The sequence below is a fragment of the Bidens hawaiensis genome, unplaced genomic scaffold (assembly GCF_021521415.1).
Source record: "Bidens hawaiensis isolate Kalapana, Puna unplaced genomic scaffold, B.hawaiensis_p1.1 tig00040085_1, whole genome shotgun sequence".
Classification (NCBI taxonomy): Eukaryota; Viridiplantae; Streptophyta; class Magnoliopsida; order Asterales; family Asteraceae; genus Bidens; species Bidens hawaiensis.
In genome coordinates this window covers 61,243-75,868 of record NW_027497068.1, presented here as the reverse complement: position 1 = coordinate 75,868, position 14,626 = coordinate 61,243, and the positions used below count along the sequence as shown (strand labels likewise).

The 14,626-nt window shown below is 33.5% G+C and overlaps 1 protein-coding gene across 1 annotated transcript; it reads left to right on the top strand.

The window, feature by feature from the left end:
* Positions 1 to 9,139: 9,139 nt before the first annotated feature.
* On the top strand, positions 9,140 to 13,082 carry LOC143591834 (protein JINGUBANG-like). The gene is made up of 3 exons (XM_077071920.1): positions 9,140 to 9,782; positions 11,184 to 11,524; positions 12,351 to 13,082. Exons 1-3 carry the CDS (start codon positions 9,378 to 9,380, stop codon positions 12,862 to 12,864), a joined length of 1,260 nt encoding a protein of 419 aa, XP_076928035.1. The 5' UTR covers positions 9,140 to 9,377; the 3' UTR covers positions 12,865 to 13,082.
* Positions 13,083 to 14,626: the final 1,544 nt, after the last annotated feature.

The following is a 14,626-nucleotide window of genomic DNA, read 5'->3' as shown; positions in this document are numbered from 1 at the left end:
GCGGGTACAGTGTTAAGGCAAAACCCTTCACATACCTAGCACCCGCAGGGAACGGAAACCGGAAAAAACCCGACTATAAAACCGGGTGCGGGAACAGTGTTAAGGCAAAACCCTTCACATACCTAGCACCCACAGGGAAGTGAAGCCGAGAAAATCTTGGCATTCCACCCAACTACAAAACGGGCACAGGTACAGTGTTAAGGCAAAACCCTCCACATACCTAACACCCGTAAAAAGTCATACCTCGGCACCCAATTGTAAGTCGGGCGCGGGTACAGTGTTAAGGCAAAACCCTTCACATACCTAGCGCCCGCAGGGGATTAAACGCCAGGAACACCTCGGCAACCATAAGTCAGGTGCGGGTACAGTGTTAAGGCAAAACCCTTCACGCACCTAGCCCTGCAGGGATTTAACGCCAGGGATACCTTGGGAGTAAAGTAACTAATAAGACGAAGTGCGGGTACAGCGTCAAGGCAAAACCCTTCGCATACCGAGCACTCCATGGGAATTGAAACCAAGAAGGATCTTCTGGGCCATGCTTGCAGAAACGGGATTAACATCCCCGCATAGCGGGAACGTCAAGAACTAGATTGTTTGAAACTTCAGGATGGAATTGGTGGTTATAACATGATTGATCACTATGTTCAAAACCACCAAGACCTCATGGAGAATCTACACAAAAGGTTCTAAACGCTCCTGACTTGCGGGGAGGTTACAGACCTATCCGCATCATCCCAGAGATCAAGCAGAACATTGGGAAATTCTGCGTGACATTGGGAAACCCGTGGGTAAGACTTCCCGCGGAAAACCCATAAAACTAAACCCTTTTCAAAAACCCCTTGCTTAAGTCCAAAAGTTCACCTCACTTTATTAAACATTCATGAGAAGAACATTGGACTGGGGGGACTTGAAGAGGTAGGTCCCAGCAGAGGTGGTTAGGACCCGCAAGACTTCCTTAAGGAGACGTCTGCGCAGTTGAACACGCAAGACTCCTTAAACGGACGTCTGCGCAGTTGAACCCGCAGACTTCACCATAGGGACGTCTGCGCCGCGACCTACCAAACCCGCAGGACCCACCACGCTCAGAGTTGTGACGACCTCACATGCGGTACGCAAGCTGGTCCCGCAGGAAATGCTTCCCTATGGTTTCCAAGTATCCGCCTGTTCCCGCAGGTGCGGATACCCGCCATTAGGGACTGGCCACCCGCGCAGCATGGCTACACGCATAAGGCTCAGACTCATAATAATTCAGTAGTCACCTGAAGAAGGAATGAGCAAAGCCGGGAACATTCCCGCATAAAGGCGGGAGGGGGAAAACTCCCGCCTAAATGAGCCAGTCCGTATAATAATAGAGGATCTTTTGTGTGATACCTGACGAGGTATGGACAAAAGATCTGACCAACGATACGACAGCTCACTAACAGCAGCATGGCAGACAACACGCCACAGCACTGTGACCAATAGCCGCCGCCTGCTCACCAACTCCTGCCATACCACGTGCCTAGCCTGTAGTTGGTGGAAAAGGAAAAGTGAACAGCACGCCTGGTCACTGTCAGCCGCTGCCTATCCACCAATTACCAGCAGAGCACGTGCGTAGGCCACAGTTGGCAGAGTAGTAGGCCGGCTAAACCTCCTTGGAAACCCACATTCGGCTATAAAAGACATCAAATGGTAATATCATTTCATCATCTAATATCTTGTATAATTTACCTGATAACTGCTCTAGTATTAATAACATACTTTTATATTCAAAGAGTAATATAGACTGATTCTCACGCCGGAGGGTGGTCACAAGGAGGAACCCCTCCCCCTTTCTTGGTGACGAGCTCACGGTGTCTGTTTTGCAGGTTATCGGAAGAACCATCTTGCCGGAATTAACCCCTCGTGGGAAACGTCTATCTAACCCTCAGGTTACTCGTAATCTGTCGGGGTTCGACTGGTGTTTCTTCAGTAGGAAAAGTAGCAATCATCATAATTATAAGGGATGATCAATTATAGAACAATTCACAAATATGAAATCTCACTTGAAAAGATTTATTTCATCATAAGTTATATACATAGTCAAATCTCACTCAACAATCTATAATTATAAATTAATATAACAGAGAACTTTGGTGCCATAGCATTCAAAGGTTATGACTTAGACTATATATATAATTAGTTTCAAGAATAATTCAAATTGTTGAATTGGTTTGATGATTGATGGAAAACTTCCTAAGTCTTGTTCCCATGGTTTGATGGTTCAAGTCTCTTTTGTGTAGCAACTTTTTTAAGTTATCCATGCATTGATTGTTGTATTAGGTTTTTTAATCATGTTGTATTTGTATATTTTTTAAAAACATGACGAAATTATTCTTTAGATTTCGTTTTCGTACACGTAATGAACCTAATTGATGCCGATGGAATTCGCAACAGGCCGTCGACTTAACGTCAATGTTTTTGTCTTAATAATGTTACTTGATGTAACTATTTATTTAGCTTTAGTTCCGAAACTTAACAAACATAGATGATACCGACCAAATGTAATGACCGATGTTTTATAGGATTTTCCTTGACTCACCGCCTCAACGTCGGGGATCGACCACATTCGGGTTTTACCAACTCCCGAGTTTTACCAACCAATGCCACCCCGTTGGTCCATCTCAATTTTCATATTATTTTCTTTAGTTCCGGTATCACAACACACGTAACTGAAACCGATCGAATTCACTTAAAATTAACGTCTCAACACTCGGGACTCACAACGCTCGTGTTTTTCTCGCCGGGTAAAACACTAGTTATCAACAATCTCCATGGACCTAGATACATGCAATTCTATTCAACTTGATGTTACCATTTTCTCTATTTTTGTGTCTTTTCTTCATGGATTATAATAAGCTACAAGATTCTCTTTTGTTTTGAATTGACACAAAGGGGAAAAAATTTAGATTCAAAGTAAACATAACTTTAGTAGTCCTATATTCCTTCATCAACCATGATGTTCATCTCTAAACAAGTCATGCATGTTCTTTCACATCTATTAAGTCTCATGAGTCCACAAATTAGTTGATATTAAAATCTTAAATGTTATTACAGATAAGAATAGATAAATATTCGAAAGATAAATAGTGAAATATTATCCTTTTCTTTCATTTGAAATCATATTTTACCGTCACATTATTTGTAGAGAGAAAAGTACACAAATGGCTTATGTGAGTTGACCATATTGCAAGTTAGATCTCTTTAAATTTAAAAAATGCAACTTAGTCCAACCATTTGAAAGAGGGTTTCACGCTAAGTCCCCACCGATTATCAAAGTTAGTTTTTAACGGAAAAATGATGTTATGTGCCATTCATGTGAGGGTAATCGTGTCTTTTCAAATTTGGAACTAGTGTAGGTGTATGTTGCTTATGGTGTGCTCAAAGGTGATGGTGTCCGTCGAAGGAGATGATGTTCTTCGAAGGTCAGTGCAAAATTGAAGGTTCAAAGCATAATCGAAGGCAACGAAGAAAATTTTGAAAAAATGTTTTATCAAGGTTTCAACTTTAAAAAAAAACACAAATATTCTTAACAAATGGCGCACGGCATCACTTATCCGTTAAAAACTTAGTGGGATTAACGATGGAGACTAACCGTACAACCCTCTGAAAAATGCTAGGACTAAGTTGTAATTTTACAATATAGAGACCAAACTTACAATATGATCAAACCACATGAACCATTTGTGCAATTAACTCTAAATTCCTGAAAACTTTTGATAAGCATACAAACACGTTTGGTTCTCATGCTTGGTGCGAATGTGCGATTCGATTTTGAATCTCGGTACAACCAAAACTGAACAGTAATCCTCAGTTTTATAAAACGAATCATCGGTTATTAATTTGATTATACTTTATCAATTATTTTAATTTTGGTGCAACTATTCAACTAATAGGGTTTTCTCATCCATACCTATTAAAATCAATCTTCTATGTGCCACTATCACTTTATTTATGTCTATTTTTCACACGACTAATATTTAATATAAGACATATTTAAAAAAGGTAATTTTATGTGCAAGTTCAATTGTCCATTGATGGCCACAAAGAAAAAAAGATCATATGCAAGTTGGAGGAATGTTACACAAGTTGACAAGGATAATGTTAGAATGTCTTTAAAAACTATTGACCATGTGAACTTTTATGTTCCCATACCTTTATAGCCTTTTAATATGGAATATAATATAGCTTTTCAACTTTTACCTTATATACCTTACCTTCAATAAAATTTGTGTGTCATACTATAACAAAATGATAAACGAAATAATAACGTTGTATAGCATGTTATAGTACTTGAGTTAAAAACTCTTGGAACAAAGATTTTACAACAATATTAATGGTTCCTTTTATAACTTCAAGCCATTTGAAACCCTAGAAATTCTAATACCATTTATTTTATTTACATTTTACATAGTTAATATTATTTGAAAGTGGTTATATCATTTATAAATTTATGAATACAAGTTTATATAGGTGTAAAAGTTAACTTCCATGTAATCATAAAATTGTATATAATAAGTAACAAAATTACCCTCAAATAATATTAATTAATGTATATGAAAATTAAAAAAAAAATGGTTGGTTATATGAGTTTATAAAGTCCAGAAATTGAAGATATGTGTAATATTTTAGAAGTACAAATTACAAAGCGAATAAAAAATCCGAGACCATTTCCTAAAACCAATTGGGTGCATTCTTTCGATTTCCTTTTTACTATAGAAAAAATTTGTATAAACCTAGCCAATTTAATAAACTTTGGTGAAAAAAGAATGGTTGGATTTTCTCATTTCTTTCATAATAATAATAATAATAAGTTACATTATAACAATAATAATAATTATAAATAATTATTATTATTGTTATAATGTATTATTATTATTATTATTATTATTATTATTTCAAAGGTGTGGCCCCAAAAGGTGTTTAATGAAGGATCCAATTTGGCAACTTGCAGCGGGTGCCTAATATCCGAAAGAAATAAAAAAAATAGAAAATAAATAGCTAAACAATAAGTTTATTATATTATACTAACAAGATTTAAACGTCGCTTTAATCGTTTTAAAAATGACAAGAATTAAAATTTAATTAAAGACTAAACAATGATTATACTTTTGTTTTGTGTTAGTTGGTATGTTTTGGTTGAAAGGTGATAGGTGAACATTGATGGGGATTACTTTTTTTTTCCAAAAGAATCAAAAGTCTATCCATGACATTGATGGGGATTACTTTGAATATATCTGTTTCGTGAGCACTATCTATTATCTAAGTTTTATATTATATATAATTTGATGTACAATATAAATTATATAGAAAATTAAATTTCACTAATCCAAGTTATTATCTATTTGTTGATAATATTCTATACTTAATAAATGTAATTGTTGACACTTTTAACTTTCATTTTCGATATCAAGTGCAATCATAGTCTAACATATGGATAATTTTGTATATCTCCATTTTTTTTCACGGTTCAAAACAATTTGTAACATTCTAATTGGGATAAAACCATCAAATTATTCAATATACAAGTGGGTGAAACATATTTGATTCGTGTTATAAACCAAATGGCTAAACCTTTTATTGGTAAAGACGAAATTTCATCTTCTGAATAGATTAACTGAATGAGCAGAACTGGGGACTATTTCTCAACATTTTGTATATGAGCCTATTCTAATAGAGCTTCGATTTAACTTTTTTATTGATGGCTTTATGTTTATTAAGTATTTTGCTTTTTACAAGCACATGCACAAGTTATGCAATCAAACAAATGTTCTCATATGATTATGTACATTAACACACATATTTGTGTAATATAATTACAAATGAACTAAGTCTAGGTTATATACACACTAACAGAATAGATATACATAGGTATTTATAACTTCAGAGTGGAAGCAATAAACATCATATTTATAACATTTCTTGTTATTTTATTTATTTTGAACTTTTTCATATTGAAAATTGATAGTTAATAAAGATCACATATTTATATGGTAATTTAGCGACAAATCAATTCCTTGCCTAATGCACACTCTAAAGTCTAAGGCATACTTTAATAGTATAAGGAAGCTTCTATTTAGTTAGATCTTATATTAGGCTAATGAGAAGGAAAACCACAATCTTGGATTTATAACAAGGAGACCATGTGATGTGTTTTGTTATGATTGATTATTAAATCGCTCATAAAGTGTGCACAATCCACTTGTGTTAATATAATCCCAAATTTTAATATAGTATATTCTAAGACAAAGATTTGTGATAGATGGTTGGAATGAACATAGCATCTCACAAGTTTGAAAAAATACAAAGAAATTAAACGCCATCTTTTGATGTCCAAATTATTAGAAAGAAAATAAATAATATAATATTTTTAAGTGGATATAAAAGGGTACATAAGCACATTAAAAAAATGTGAATACAACTTAGACAACTTATTACTTCATACACATTTATTACTTTCTCAAGCCTTCTACAACTTATAAAACAAAGTCTTTTAAGAGATCTGTTATACATGCAGTCGGTTCATGTAAAAACCGAGAAAATGTGAGAAGCATTTGGAGTTGCTTCAATATGTTGATCTAATTTTATTTGATAATAAAAAAATGGTTATAACTTTGTAAATATCTTGAAAATAAAAAATGCTAGTTAAGGGGTGAAAGGAATTTATTTCATTTGGTTTTTATAACGTTAGATAAAATAAGAACCTGTATTGTAATACGCTATTTTAGTCTCTAGACATCTTTAGTACATAATTTAAAACTATTGCTTGAAATTTCTTGTTTACGCAAGCAAATAAACTTATCAAAACACGCACAAGATGCATCATAATGAAATCCTGCACAACAAAAGGATTCAATTCTTAAAACTATTTTTAACGTGTGTGTGTGTGTGTTTGTATGTATGTATGTATGTATGTATTTATTTATTTGATACATCATATTTGTGGTTTCTTAAACCTGAACATATGAATTTGATTATTTTCGTTTTCTATCATTTTATTTTTATAATTGTAATTGGATCTTTTTATTGTTATATATGCGTTAAGTGGTTTTTCTAATATTTTAACTATAATACAAAACTCTAATAAAGATTTAACAGGGTTAAATTCAACAACATATAATTATTGATTTTTAACTTTAGAATTTGAAGTGTAAATGATATTCACTAGTAGGTAAGATGGTAATTTGTCTGTCGGTTTTTAAATAACCAACAAGATATCATATCATTATTTAACATGTTATAAAACCAACAAAACATAAATGATCAAAGTTTGAAATAAAACCTTAACATGTTAACTGGCATATGATAGTGTAGATAAATGAGATAAATGAACAAGATAGTCAAATATAAAGACTTTTCAAACATTTAATTATTAAACGATTAGGTTAAATAGTTTTCAAGAATTCAAAAATTAAAAGGGAAAATGTAATTATTTGACCCCATATAATTTATTTAAATAAAGAAATTCAAAAGGAAATTAAAAAAAAATATGATTGACAACAATTTTTATAAAATTATATTCATTAGTAGTATCAAATTATTTAAAATGTAATATACCTTAATAGGGTTAGCATCATAATTCACACTTCTAGTTCTTTCAAGTTGATTCTCATACAATCTAAAATAATTTTGGTAAAAGATGGTTAAAAGGTAATGTTAATGATGGTATATTATTAAACTAATAATGTAATTAGGTGTTAGGTTAGAACTCCTAATTAAATGACACGTCAACATTAATGTAATAATTAAGTCTCCTTTTTGTACTAATATTCTATTAGTTTGAATTTGACATGTCTAAACGCTATTGCGGCCGACAACAAAATCACAAGTAATTTATTTTATCACGTCAAGAGTAAAATACATTGTGAATATGATTCTATAAAGTTATAATGCTATTGTACCGCTGCCATAAAATACCGTGCTTGTTCGTAACTCCATCCAAAACATTAAGAAATACGTACGCACGCATGGGCACCAATAGAAAAGAGTCATTTGGGCATTACTGTGTTAATGGACACAAGGGTGTGAGACTATGAGGGCATAAATTCTTTCTAACTAATAAACGCCACCAACTCACATTTTTATATAAAAATTATTAAATAATAATTGTATGATTAGTTAAATTATTATATTTTTTTAGTGAAATAATTAGTGAAAGCGATTATGTGACAATGACTTGTTAGTCATGTTTTCATTTTTTGGTTAAACCACTGTACTTGTCGCTACGAAAGATAGTATGATTATTTAAATAATTAAAAACTAATTTGTTAAATCTAACAATCTTAGAATAAAAAACTATTACATGTATCAAAAAGCAAGCACCATTGACATTATCTCTTTTATAAAAATGAAATTCACAATACATGACAAAATTTTATTCCATTCATTTCAAAACCCTACTTTATGTAACTTGATATAAATAAATAAATAAATAATTTTAAATCATTCAAGGTTAATAAATGGTAAATCTAGGTTTTTTTAGAAAAATAAAAAACGATAAACCAATTCCAAAACCGCATCTATACCTAATCAAAACCGGTTTCCAGCCCTATTCATACTAACAGTTCGTATACCAATTCACACTTCAGTGACTCAATTTGGTTTAACACCCGACCTAACTTAGATAAAAACCGAATTTTCTCTCGCTTTATAACCCATACGAAAACATTTTCCTACTAAAGCAGTTTATAATTTAAACCAGTTTCAACCAAACATTGATAAACCAACCCGATATACAGTGGCGGAACTTGAGCTTTCAAACAAATGGGGGCCGGAACTATTGAAATTAGTATTAAGTTTTTACAAATATCAAAACCAATATTTTTTACCAAATAAAGATCATAAATCCTAAAAAATATAACCAGTTCTTTTAGTTGGTTTATTTTGGGCTATCAAAAATTATATATTACCACTTCTAAGCCCAAATATATTATTCTAAATATATGGGCAATATTTATCAAAAATATGAACTTTAGAAGTTCTGAGCCAAAAAATATAAGGGGGAACACCTTCTCGCCCCTTTAAAGTTCACCCATGCCGATATATAACCCGAACCAGTTTAGACCCATTAACGGATATTTACAAACTCTACTTACACAAACACCACAAAATCTTCTTTCTATCGTACAACTCACTGTACCATTCCTCACCACTTTCCACTGGGACCCACATGGGCCCCACCAACCCATTTCCACTAACACACGCCTCTCAATGCTAACATACGCCATCACCCAACCCTTTATATTATTATTATTATTCCACACTCCCATCACCTTCACATTTCCTTCATCCCACAACCTTCAAATCCACCGTTGACCACCGTCGTTGACTTCCGGTCACCGGAATATTCCCATCCGGTCATGGGCTTATTCCTTTCATCCCCATGCACATGCACATTATTATTCCCAAATCCAAACCAAGATTCCAAACAGGAATCTTTGTCGGAATATTCCCATTTAATAAACTCATCCGACACAAAATCTATATCTTCACAACCTAGTTTACCCTCCGTTAAATCTTTAACGTCAAATACACAACCGCCGTCAACCGCCGTTAACCACCATTACATCACTACCTTTAAAGCACATACTTCACCTATATATTCACTCTCACTCACCCGAAACCGCCTCATATCCGCATCATCTGATGGCCACATCCGCATGTGGCCACGTCAGCCTTTGAACTCATTGTCACAATCTGTAAACACTCCGCCTGTTGCCGCGGTTGGAACCGCGGTTAAATCCATGGTGGTTCATGGTGATAAGGTGTGTTAACTTTTATATAGAATAATATTAATGATGTAATGAGTTTATTGGTTGCAGTTAGGAGAGTGCATGGTTCGGTTTTGGGCTAGCACTGAACCAAAATTCGGAATGTCAGTTTTTGAGTTTTTGAAAATCGTTCGGTTTCAAAGTTTTTGGTTTTTGGTTTTTGATTTTTTGTTTGGTTTTGAATCACTCCAAGTTTTTTTCTAGTTTTGTCATTCGAGTTTAAAATTTGGGTCGGAAAAATATTGGTTAAAGCTTAATGAATTTGAGCATCAATGTTTTTGTTAGTTAATAATTGACTGATTATTAGATATTTTAGCTAAAAAGTTTGAGCATTAATGGTTCGGTTTTGGGCTAACATTGAACCAAAAACCAAAATGTTGGTTTTTTAGTTTTTGAAAACGGTTAGGATTTGGTTTTTTGTTTGGTTTTGGTTCGCTCTCGGTTTTTTCGTTTTTACGATTTGAGTTTAAAAATTTTGTTTGGAAAAAAATTTGACTAAAACTAATGAATTTGAGCATCGATAATTTTGTTAGTCAATAATTAATAATTGGTTGGTTATTACACATTTTGGCTAAAATATTTATATCAAACTAGGGCTGTTCAAAAAGCTCGCGGCTCGTGGTTCGCTTGAAAAAAGCTCGAACAAAAACGGCTCGGCTCGGTTTCGAAACGAGCCGAGCCCGAGCCATGGTCGGCTCGGCTCGTGGCTCGGTGGTTATATATATATAATGTATATATATGTATATATTAATTATTATATATTTATCTTATATATGGACTTGATTTGGACATCTATCTATTTGGCTGAAATATTTTTGCATATGGTTTATTAAATTTAAATATTATATATATTAAGTTAAGCTATTAAGTTTAAAATTTGCATTATTTTTTTGTATTTCGAGCCAATTCGAATCGAGCCGAGCTGGCTCGTTTTAAAACCGAGCCGGACTCGAGCTCAGGTTTTCAGCTCGATTTCGAATTCGAGCTCGAGCCGAGCCCGAGCCAGCTCTGGTTCGAGCTCAGCTCAGCTTGTGAACACCCCTAGTGGCCAAACTATTATAATTACTTAAAATTAAAAATAAAAATACAAATTCTATAGGCTTGGTTTTTCTGGTTTGGCTAAACGCAAAAGCAAAACTGAACCGAAAGTTTTTTTTATAAAAATTTAAAACCAAAACGTCATTTTTTGTTTCAGTTCGGTCATGTTGGATTGGTGTTTTGGGTTTTTCTTTTTGGATTGTTGACCAAGGTTACTCTTATATACAATGATAAAGGTCATGGTACGAGATATTATTGTAATCGAGTTTTGAGTTGGTTTCTTGCTTATAATAACACGAGAGTTCATTCTAAGCCATGTGTTTGTTTATGTTTCTGATTATCAATTCGTTCTTGAAGGTGTTCACCGGGCACCAAGATCATAAAATCCGTGTGTGGAAATACGACGAGAAACATAACACAATCAAGGTTATAGCGGTTTTACCAACGCTTAATGATCGTCTTACGAAGCTTGTGTTCGCAAAAAACTATGTTAAAATACGACGTCATAGGAGGTGCACTTGGGTGCATCATGTGGACGCCGTTTCAGCCTTGGCGTTGTCGAAAGACGGGGAGTTGGTTTACTCGGGTTCGTGGGACCGGACGTTTAAGGTGTGGAGGACGTCCGATTTTAAGTGTTTGGAGTCCGTTTGGAATGCGCATGATGATGCTATTAACGCTGTTGTTGTCTCACATGATTGGTATGTTGATATTATAAGTTATAACATTTACTATTTTAGTAAATGATACATTTGGAAAATTATATGGTAATATTATGAAGAGAGAGAATATTTTCTGAAAACTAAATATAAATACATTTAAACAAGAGATTTAGCTAGCGATGAGATCGGTTGAAACCGGTACCAAAAATCATAAATATTTTTACCAGTACTGGTAGCGAAATTTTCGGTTCGGTACTAGTAATTAATGCAAAATTTGTGAAATAAAGGTATTGGAAACTCAAAACTTAACACCGATTCGGTACCGGTACCAGTACCAAATCTGCTTATCCCTGGATTTAGCTACAACTAAACCGTTAATAGTCGCACTTCTCTTATGATTTAGCCTTTTGTAAGTTTTTTTCGGAGAGATGCACCCCCATTGAGACTTTAATGAGGAGTGCCTCCTTGTGAGTAACTATTTATTTGGGTATGTAAAAAACCGAACCTGAATTTTATTCGAAATTTTGATATCCAAAATATTTTTTTTAAGTTAGATATTTCATACAACTTTTAGATTATTTTTGGATATTGTGAATCAAATAATTTCTGGATATTTCAGATATATTTAAGATATTTCAGACAATTTTTGAATATCTGAAATATGTTTTTTTCCAACTTTTTTAAAACCTTTTAAATTAATAAATATTATTTTCAAATTTTTGATTTATGTTTAAGTTTGATGTCATATTTTTATTAAGTTCGCTATCTTGGTAGTGAGCTACGCAATCAAAATAGTTTAAAAATGTACTATAAAAAAAAGTGTCACAAGACAAATGCGTATAATGTGTATATCAATTTGTTGTAGTGTTTACACGGGCTCCGCGGACCGGAAAATCAAAGTGTGGAGGAGAGATGGTGGAGAGAAAAAACATAAGCTAGTGGACACATTAGAAAAACACAAATCCGCGGTGAACGCTTTGGCTATAAGCGCCGACGGGTCGGTTTTATACTCGGGTGCTTGTGATCGGTCAATAATCGTATGGGAAAAAGGTGGCGGTGGTGGCGGTGATGGGCGGCACATGTTGGTGGCTGGTGCACTTAGGGGGCACACTAAGGCCATTTTGTGTCTAGTGGTGGTAGATGATGTTGTGTTTAGTGGGTCAGCAGATAAAACAATTAGAGTATGGAGGAGAAGTATTGATGGGAAAAAATATTGGTGTTTGTGTGTGTTGGAAGGGCATAAAGGTCCAATAAAATGTTTGGCTGCTGCAGTGGAGAGTTGTACATCTGGTAGTAGTGGTGGTACATCTTATCTAGTTTATGGTGGGAGTTTGGATTGTGAGATAAAGATGTGGAAACTATGGGTACCTTTTCTTTAGATTTTTTTTTTGTTTTGTTTTTTGGTTATAATTTGTGTGATTATTATATGTTTTGAGGATTTAATTTGTATATAGGACTATAGGAGAGTGATGTTTATTTTCTTTTTTTTTTCCTAAGGGTTTGATGATTAATTTATAGAAAACAAGAAGTCAAAGTTTACCTTAAATTATGATTTATGATTGAAAGACAGATTTGTAGTTTGAGAACATGTTGATATTTTGAAAATAGTATGTCAATGTTTACATAGATTATATATTGGGAAGATTCTAAAAATATTCTTTTTCTCAAACCAAGTTCTAGTTTGGTCCTTTCAAACACGTCGCCGGCAACATATCGTTTAGTCACTACGACGAGTTTCTCGTCAAGAAGATGATACATGTCATCATAAACACAAAAACAGGGTGGCACAATAAAAAAATGTGTCCGAACAAGAAATTTGAAAATATCTATGCGTCTTGAAGGGAATTTGAAAATATATTCGCCCCGATCAAAAATCTGGAAAATTTAGGTGTCCCTACCAAATTGAGAACGAAAATATATGTGGCCCCGACCAAATACTTGGCAAACACGTCAGTTTGACTTCTTTGATGACAGATGTCGTCTTTTAGTTGGACAATAAACTCATCATCCGACCTAAAACAACACATCACCGATGACATGTTTAGAGGGACATCTCATGAATCTCTCTTAATGGAACATTTTAGGAACACTTTCTAAAATATTAACCAAATTTTTGTGGAAACAAATATTTGTTAAAAATCACTTTGTTTTGACTTGGGTAAAATATTGAAATAAAGACGTATATTAATATTTTAACTATATAAAACTTTAATATATAATTTGTAACATTTAAAGAAATATCAGTCAAAATCGATAATCACCGATTCAACAAAAGTAAAAAAAAATTAACGTCTATGTGATTCTTTCAAACCGGATAACTCACACATCCTCTGAATCTACTCGTATATCTACACTTTTATTCATCAAGAGAATATAAATCTTAATCACTTGAAATAAACACATTTTTTACACATCTTGATACCTTAATCATTGATTCTACACTTTTATTCTTTTGTTTAATACCTATCCATTTTTTAAATGGAGCCTAATCTTTGTAGTTTGGTGCTAAATACTAATTCTCCAAGAAGGCCCAAAAAAGGGCAAGGTTATCATATATACTTTGTGGCCCAAAAAAGGTTTTCTTAATTTGTGGCCCAAAACAACTAGATTTCAGTATTCATTAAACCCCAACATGAACTAATTTCTTGCATATGCTTATGCATCATAATTTGTTCTAATAACAATTGTGCATCAATGACACATACATTAGATTATATGCATTCCTTTAAAATTTAACTTTTACGAAGAGAATTTTCCAAGAGATGATTCTTGTTTTTAATGGATATTATGTATCTAAGTCTTTAAATTCACCTCCAATATCTGATGTGGTTCAACCCGATTTCTTCTCCCTTCTCGTCTCTGGTCACCCCAATCGCAACACACACACGCCAAGAGTTATTCGACAACATACGTGCTATTTTCTGATCTCCTACGCCGGTTAGCCGTTTTAACATATTTTCAGTTTAGTCCGTGTAGTTCCATATTTAATGAACTAACACTAGGCTTAAGTTTATTATTACTGTTCCAAACAACTTTATAAACTAACAGTTGGACCTTATAGAATCATCACAACTATTAATTAAGTAAAATACATCATCGTATTTTACTTCAACGTTTAATTAGAATAAATCATCGTAGCAT

What these genes read in the sequence shown, in the direction of transcription:
- LOC143591834 (XM_077071920.1), top strand. Translation starts at nt 9,378, where the DNA reads ATGGGCTTATTCCTTTCATCCCCATGCACATGCACATTATTATTCCCA. An exon ending in TGGTGGTTCATGGTGATAAG is followed by an intron (nt 9,783 to 11,183) that starts GTGTGTTAACTT and finishes TCGTTCTTGAAG; the next exon opens with GTGTTCACCGGGCACCAAGA. An exon ending in GTTGTTGTCTCACATGATTG is followed by an intron (nt 11,525 to 12,350) that starts GTATGTTGATAT and finishes AATTTGTTGTAG; the next exon opens with TGTTTACACGGGCTCCGCGG.